The 7875-nt window shown below is 35.7% G+C and overlaps 1 protein-coding gene across 1 annotated transcript; it reads right to left on the bottom strand.

The window, feature by feature from the left end:
• Positions 1-91: 91 nt before the first annotated feature.
• LOC100244591 (uncharacterized) lies at positions 92-7875 on the bottom strand. Its single transcript, XM_002276559.5, has 8 exons — positions 7708-7875; positions 6995-7160; positions 3776-3866; positions 3628-3686; positions 2635-2695; positions 1807-1897; positions 1646-1722; positions 92-475 (listed from the first exon to the last, which is right to left on the bottom strand). The coding sequence occupies exons 1-8, from the start codon at positions 7733-7735 to the stop codon at positions 359-361; spliced, it is 690 nt and encodes a 229-aa protein (XP_002276595.1). The 5' UTR covers positions 7736-7875; the 3' UTR covers positions 92-358.

Raw genomic sequence — 7875 nt, 5'->3', positions numbered from 1 at the left:
ATAAAACCCACCCTGAAGTGGTTTTTAGATAAGTAGAGAGACTGAGAGCCATAAAAAAGAGAAGCCTACATCTAAAAAAGAAAAACAAAAAAAAAAAAAAAAAGGCAATTTCTTCGTATCTTGCAAGAAATTTTACAAGCAAAATCTTCTCCGGGGAAAATGTTATACCTCAAAAAGAGCACAAGCCTAAAATTAACTGCAATAGCTTACAAACGAAGGTCATATAATAGAAAACACTTTCTATAACCTCAGAGTTGGCCAGGGGACCCTAAACAAAACTCAGACACCATTTCTGTATCACTTGGCACAAAAACTCAGCATCACCGTCACAGTTGTGATCAATGCCCACATCAGTATTTTATGAGGATTCAACATCTGAGTCATCGAGGCCTTCTTTGTAGAGGTCAAATTCATCTGGGCTCCATCTGCAAACCAAGTGAAGTCGGAAAGTAGCCATCTTGATCCCAAGTAGACGCTGCAATCAATCAGAAATCAGTGAGATTGTTCTTCAGTTCCATCTCACAAAACAGACTTACAAACATAGAGAGAGTTTAAATATGCAGAGCAGGGTTTTCAAAGCCAGTAGTGAAGCATAATCCTTTTGATTTTTTTGTTTTCAAGGATAAAGAATAAATTAAGTGCACTAAAATGATGTAACGATACTTTGAAGACATGTTTATAGCATATTAGTATGAGCTCAACAGACAAATCTTGCTAATATTCCGTGACTTAAATTTCTTATTTCTCCTTTCCAGTTATTATCTTATATATACACAAGTGCCTCTCCAAAACAGAATTTCAATTAATATGGGAATATGCTAGATGAGGAAATTCGCAACCATCAATATTGAGATATTTCTCCATCCACATTTTGAATTCCCTTGTTGCTCAGTTCAAATTTTCAAAAATGAAATTTAAAGCAAAAAATTAAAAATTAAAAAACAAACAAACAAAGAAAAGGTGATTGTATGAGGTATAACCCATGAGCAAGTGGAGCGAAGTGCCACTTTATCATGCTTTGACTCATATGTTGTCCACCCAACAAGACCCCTGAATAATTTCTAAGGCCTTCAAAAACATTTTTGGACCATCATGTCTTGAGCAATCCTCAGGCCTACCACTACACAGTTTCATTGAAGACGGAAGAAAAAAAGACTTTCATGCACCAAAAAGACAAGTAGAATCTAAGGTCAGTTCCCTTGATGGGCAAAATCAGAAAGCACCTCCCTATCAGAACTGCATAGGATATTTTCTATTTTCTTTCCCCTTTTATTTTCCAGGAAAACTTAATACAGTATCTTCTGAAGTTTAAATACTTGTATATGGTGTTTACTATAACTCCTCAAAGATGCAAGTTAATTGAACAACCAAAACTAATGCAGGATCTGATTTTAGAGTGATCACGATTCATGGTAATGATGGGGCTGGCATCCTTAATGAGCATGCATATATGGCATGTTAGCAGATGATAAAATGATAAAATGCATCACAACTTTGCATGGAGTCGCAAAGGAAAAATTAACTGACAGACATCAGATCTTAAAAAAATTATGAGTTCGAATAAAAGCATATCTTGTTCCAAAGTGAGGAACCTAATACTGCTAATATACTAATTTGCGAGTCAAACGACTAGATAGGAACGAACCAGTATGCGAGCTGACTCAGGCGACAATGGTGTTCCCTCTTCACAAACAACAAAATCCGAAACAAGCTCCACCACACCTGCATAGCATGAAGAAATAAAGAATGTTAAGTCTGGCTTTTCACAGGTAAAAGGCGAGCAAAATGAATTAAGCAAAAATGCACCTTTGTTCAACCGAACCGGCATCCCTTGCTTGCGTAGGAAGGGTTCCATCTCATGTGTGAACTGATCAAGAGGACCTTCTTTAAGCTCCACCTGAAACATATTAAGGATTCAATGCAAGAAATTTTGTTAGGATATATGAGATGAATCATATATGCAATATGAAAAGATGATCACAGATTTCTGTGTTTTAAGCTTACAAAAATTGTGTTAGGATATATGAGATGAATCATATATGCAATACGAAAAGATGATCACAGATTTGTGTGCTTTAAGCTTACAAAAATGAAAGAAGCTCAGACAGTAAAATTGTCTTATTTAACTCACTTAAGAGATAAGAAAAGGAATTGAAAGTCAGGTGAACTATAGGCTCACAATAGAAACTTTTAGATTAGAGAGTTTGCTTTGAGTGTCATTTGTTAAACCAGCAAGTCAGGCAAACACCAACAGTATTATATCGCTTCAAAGTATGCAGAGTACCCACATCAGAAATGACATGACAGTATTCTGCCTATTGATCAGAAATGTCATCAATAGCTGTTTCTAACAAAGAAAGAAGATGAACTTCCCAATTTGTTGCAAGTAACCTTTGATTCAGGTTCGCTGTTCTACTGAGTTGTACACTTGAATTTAGCGTAAGGTATAAAACAGGAAAATTTGAAATTAGCCATTTAGCCATGTCCCAAAAATCTGAAGCTTAAATACTACACATAGACATACCAACACCTGGTACTTATACCAGAGTCCATGCAACATACAACAGCAGCATACATTTACTGCTTCCCTACCAAAATATTGGCATATAAGATTAATGAAAAAGCACCACACACCTTTTCTACTGCAGTGCTTCCTGTCCTTGCAAAATCATATTCTTCATATTCATTAAATAACCTGCAAAACAATGTTATTGTGAATATTTGGCAAAAATATGCAACTAAATATTCCAAGAAAAAAAAACCCAAAACTTGCGTTAGGAAGGCATAGAAAATGAAATGAAATTCTATTTTATATCATTGAAATTGAGACGAAATTCAGAATTCTGGTCAAGAAAATATAGCATTGAAATGCTACAATCCTTAAGGAGTCATTACAAGGGAGAATTTGACAACATTACATTTTCTAGGAAGATAGAATAACAAAACTAATAAGCAAAAAAATTATCTTTTACTAACTTTTCTTTCAACACTTAAAAGCAAGCAGAATTATGGTTCTTCATCACTTGTCATGGAAGAGTGTCAGTTTCGGATATACAAATTCCACTTTCTACCTGTCCTCCATCAACATTGTACAGGAGCAATAATGGATGTATTCCTATAGCTATATATATATATATATATATGATCAGAAACAATAATGTATTAGAAATGGGTAACGCAAATACATGAGCAGGATAAGGAATCCTCCTCAAATATATATATATATATATATATATATATATATAGATAGATAGATAGATAGAGAGAGAGAGAGAGAGAGAGAGGTGCATGAATAACACATACATAAGTATTCATGTGTTTGTGCATATGCAAAGCTACGGGGAAAAAGAGGGAGAAGAAGGGGGGATTGTGGACGAGGAAAGAGGAAGAGAGTTCACAAATTTTCATGTCTTCTATTCAATTTGAATATATAATCAAATTTCAATTAACTTTTGTCTGTTGTCTAAGGTTGCTGAGAAGACAGAAAAAGAAATGAATATTTAAAATCTCATAAAAACATTTCAACCCCAAAGAACCAAAAAACTATAATTGCTATTTTCCCAGAAACCAGAAGGAGCATAGAGATCCAGGCATATCACATATGAGAGAAGAAGTTTGAAAGGTTACCTTTGGACTTCTTCCTTAGGCAGATTAGTAAAAAAGAGCCCAGTATCTCCATGAAGAAGCTGAACGGGAAAAAATGAGAAATTAAAATTAAACAATGAGAAGTTTGATAGAGACTCAAATAGAATAGCAGAGATGGCAGTATGCCTACCTTAGAAACTTTACGAAGTCCTGGTCTGATCTCATCAGCAACTGAACGCCCAATGGCAATTTGCATGACTTTATTTGATCCAAGGAAAAACCTGACAATCAAAATAATACGTTAACCTTGATAAGTTCATAATCATATTGAGGCATCCATTGTGAAGAAATGAGATGTGGTATGTGCATATCTTTTCTTAGTAGTGGTCAGGTAACTGTTAAGAAAAAATGCAGGAAAAAATTAAGTGCATTCCCTAGACTCCAATCTAGTAAGATTGCACTAAATAAGCAGGCATCTGGAAGTCCTATGACAAATATATCAGTTAATTGTGCCTTTTTTCTCATCCAGAGTTCATTATGCTTTCACAGTCAGAGACCATTGTGCTTTAACTAAGATCCTAAGCAAGCCCAAAAAGTTCATTGCAAAATAAAGTTGGAATTCATTTATGTAATCATAAAATGCCTATTTCAAAGCAAAAGCTAAGAAATAAAACAAGGCATGTTTAAAAACATTAATAATACACTTATTCCAAATCCCATGTAAAACAAACTCATTAATATCAAAAGGCCCTATAATTGAAGTACAAATGCTAGCTACACCAACAATCAACCAACTTTTATGATATTACAAAAGGATGGTGAAGAAAATATTTTGCCACAAAAAATCAAAAGGAAAAATTATGTTGGTAGAAAAGAGTTTCTAAAAGAAAAAAAAATAATTACAAATTTAATCTTGATGCTAATTATTTTTTTCTCTCATTTGCAGCTAATGGTGAAAAGATGATAAGTTTTCCCAAGTTTCATTATTAAGTATCCATCAAGATGCATAGAGCCTAACAGAAACCTTTTGTTGTAAAGCATCATTATTTTTCCATCAGACATAAAATAAATGATAAAACTTTTCAACCTTTAAGGGGAAAAAGAGAGAGAGAAAAGAAAAACCATCCACATAGATAATGCCTCAAAAGTATTTTATTTTATTTTATTTATTTTTTTCTGGGGATAAGCATTCTATGACAAGTACCAAAAGGGTGCAAACAAAGTACACGCAGAGTATGCAACAATCAGGAAGACAGGAACTAAAAAGGGAAAAGAAAGGAGGAAAGACACTCACTAAATACCCCTCTTCAGGAATCATGGTTCTTGTTTCTACTCAAAAAGAAAAAGAAAAAAGGTAGAAGCAAGACAAAAAAGCAGCACCCTGTCATGCCAACCCTTTAAGAGGTGCATCCAAACCTTGGCAAATCGCATTGCATCTCAACTGGAACAAAGAGAAAATGACACAACTAAGGAGCCACCATGCAGTGAAAGCCTGCATGGCTTTCTGTATCCTCTTCCATTTAAACATACAACACCAGTTGACAAGAATCTCTCTCTCCATCATGAATATCAAAGAACCAGAATCCTTTTTCCTTTTTCTTTTTTTTGATAGATAAATCAATGAACAGAGTCTTATAAAACCAGCAGATTCAATGCAGCAGTCAGAACAAAGAAAGGCACCTTTATGGGGACCCCTCCGATACACTGCCATCAGAAAGTCCCCATCTTCCAGCTCTTCCAACGCCTTGACATACACAACACCTTAAACCGAGCAGCAATCAAACAAAGAAAAGACACTTTCACAGGAACCTCACTCTGCCACACCTCCATAAGAAGCCCACATCTTCCACCTCCACCAATACCTTGATGAATGACAACAGAAGATGCCATTCCTGGTAAAAAAAAACCAATGAATGGCGTCTTGAAACTTCCCCACAATCTGAAATCTAAAGATACTTTCAAGTAAAATAGACCAATTGGAACCTCCAATACTGGAAATGTCTGAAAGAGAAAGTGCTCTAGAAAGGCCACCCCCTTTCACACCCCATGCTTCCTTATTCAACTATTGCATATAGGTTTGGAAAAGTGTCTTTGAAGGACTCCTCCATGCACCAGGTATTCATTCCTTACAATAAAGACGCATGTTGCAACTCTAAACACACTTTTGTTATATCTACTTTGCAGACCCAATCCTGTGCTCTCTTGTCACCCAAGCCCCCTCCTCCCCACATCCTCTTCCCCATGATTGTTATCTACCACCCCTCTCTACAATTTATCACTGTCAGAAGCAAACCTCCAGAGAAGCATAATAAACCAAAACTGCCTTATTCTACATGCTTAGACAAGAAAGCCCTAGAAAAAATCTTGTTTCAGTTTGCATGATGTATCCCATCCCACTAACACACACATCTATCCCTCTCCAAAAGCTTTCCACAAAAAGTCTTTTGAAGCTTCTCAAATTCACCACCATCAAGTGCTGACTCTTACAACAAAAAATAAAGTAGGACAGCTAACCTGGATTTGTTCAATCAAAGTCAATCTATCCCCTTAGATAAATAATGTTCCTTCCATCCAGTCAATTTCCAGTCAAAAATTGTCACACTATGAAATCCCACATTGCAATGGCTTAAAGAAGGGCACGTGATGACAAACACCACCACCACCACAACCCCCACCCACAAAATTAAAAATAAAAATAAAACACTAATGGAAAACCCAAATAAGAGGTCATGAGAGAGACAACACCACACCCTAAGCTAGCTGCTAATCTTTGTAAATCATCTACATACAATTGGAAAAATGCAACTATTCTCCAAGCTAATCCTAAGCCCAAAACCACCTTGAAAAGGAGAAAACACACGCAATAAATCAAACTCCATATTACTTATCACATAAAAAACCAGTGTGATTGGCATGCAACCAGCCAGATATGATCTTACCAGCCCAAAACCCCCATTCACCTTCCACTCACCCACCAAAAACAAACCCCTTCCTTCTCAATGTTAATTAACCTACTGAATTGCAGAATTGCTATCAAAGTACCAATATGTTGCGCTACAAATGCAATATTAGTTAGGGATTTCTCAATCAATTCTAGGATCTGCTTTGACTAAGCACCCAATAGAGTTGGCCAAATTCATTTGATTGCTCAGGGAACACAGTAAAAAGGAACTCAGCCAAAATTTTGAGATTCTACATTAACTAGATTTACTGAGCCCAAGTACACAACTGAGCGTAACAGGACCATTTTGCTTAGAAAAGAGTGTTCATTTATTTGAAAACTAAAATAATGCTGATCATGTCATTCATAAATTGGTTCCCTTTTCTTTTACCTTCTCTTCTTTGAAAAAAAAACGAAAGAAAGAAAAGAAAAAACCTTTTCAAGAAATTATATTCCATTGGTTTTTACCTGCTGGTAGATTTGAGCTTCTCTCTGAATTCCTTGAATTTAAGATTTCTCATGTTCTCAAAAGAGAAAACATAGATCGAACTGTAATTTTCCACAGCCTGCCTTATCGAATTCACTATGGACTCTTTGTGTCCCCTCCCCTTCTTCTTTGTCTTGGATAATGTAACTGCAATTCATATACCAAGAAAACATTTAAAGACACTATAACAAGCATTTGAACCCTCATATTGGTTTCTTCAGCAAACTATGCAAAGCCCCTAAGCCTCTGTTAGGTCGCTGGGAAAATGAAGGGAAAAAAATCAAAATTCAGAGTCTTCTATGCTTTGCTGATTTTGTTTATAGCTAGATTACCTTTAAACCCAGTTGGGTTTCAAGTGGGAAAAATAATTAGAATTTGTAAATTGTTTTTGTTTCACTGAATTTTCTTAGCGAACAGCCAGAATTCAAACTAGTTTCCATCAGAATCACGACACCCCAAAAAAATATATATAAATATATAGTTTCCAACTTTTTAAGATCCTAACCCTCAGTTTGCTTGTTCCAAAAAACAGAGCAAAAACACATAACTTGAGCTCCTTATTCTCGTTCTTTCCAACCAGAGCTGTAATTACAGTTATAGTAGGTGATTGGATTTGAAAAAAGTTGAGTTAGTTTTATTTTCCAGCAGTTTCTAGGAAACCAAACGGAAAGGAGAAGAAGAGAGGGGGCAAAACCTGGTCGATCACGCTTGGACTTAGGCATGGTGAAGTGGCGGCTTCCTCTTCCTCTTCTTCTACCGTTTCTCTAAAACCCTACGACCTCCCAATGTGTTTGGGTCACTAGGGTTTTATTTATATTTATTCTTTCTAGAATCTAAAAAGGAACCATTTTTCTAATTTCCC

Source organism: Vitis vinifera, chromosome 12 (assembly GCF_030704535.1).
Source record: "Vitis vinifera cultivar Pinot Noir 40024 chromosome 12, ASM3070453v1".
Taxonomy (NCBI): domain Eukaryota; kingdom Viridiplantae; phylum Streptophyta; class Magnoliopsida; order Vitales; family Vitaceae; genus Vitis; species Vitis vinifera.
Note: the sequence above shows the minus strand (reverse complement) of the source record. Positions and strands in the feature narration are given on the sequence as shown.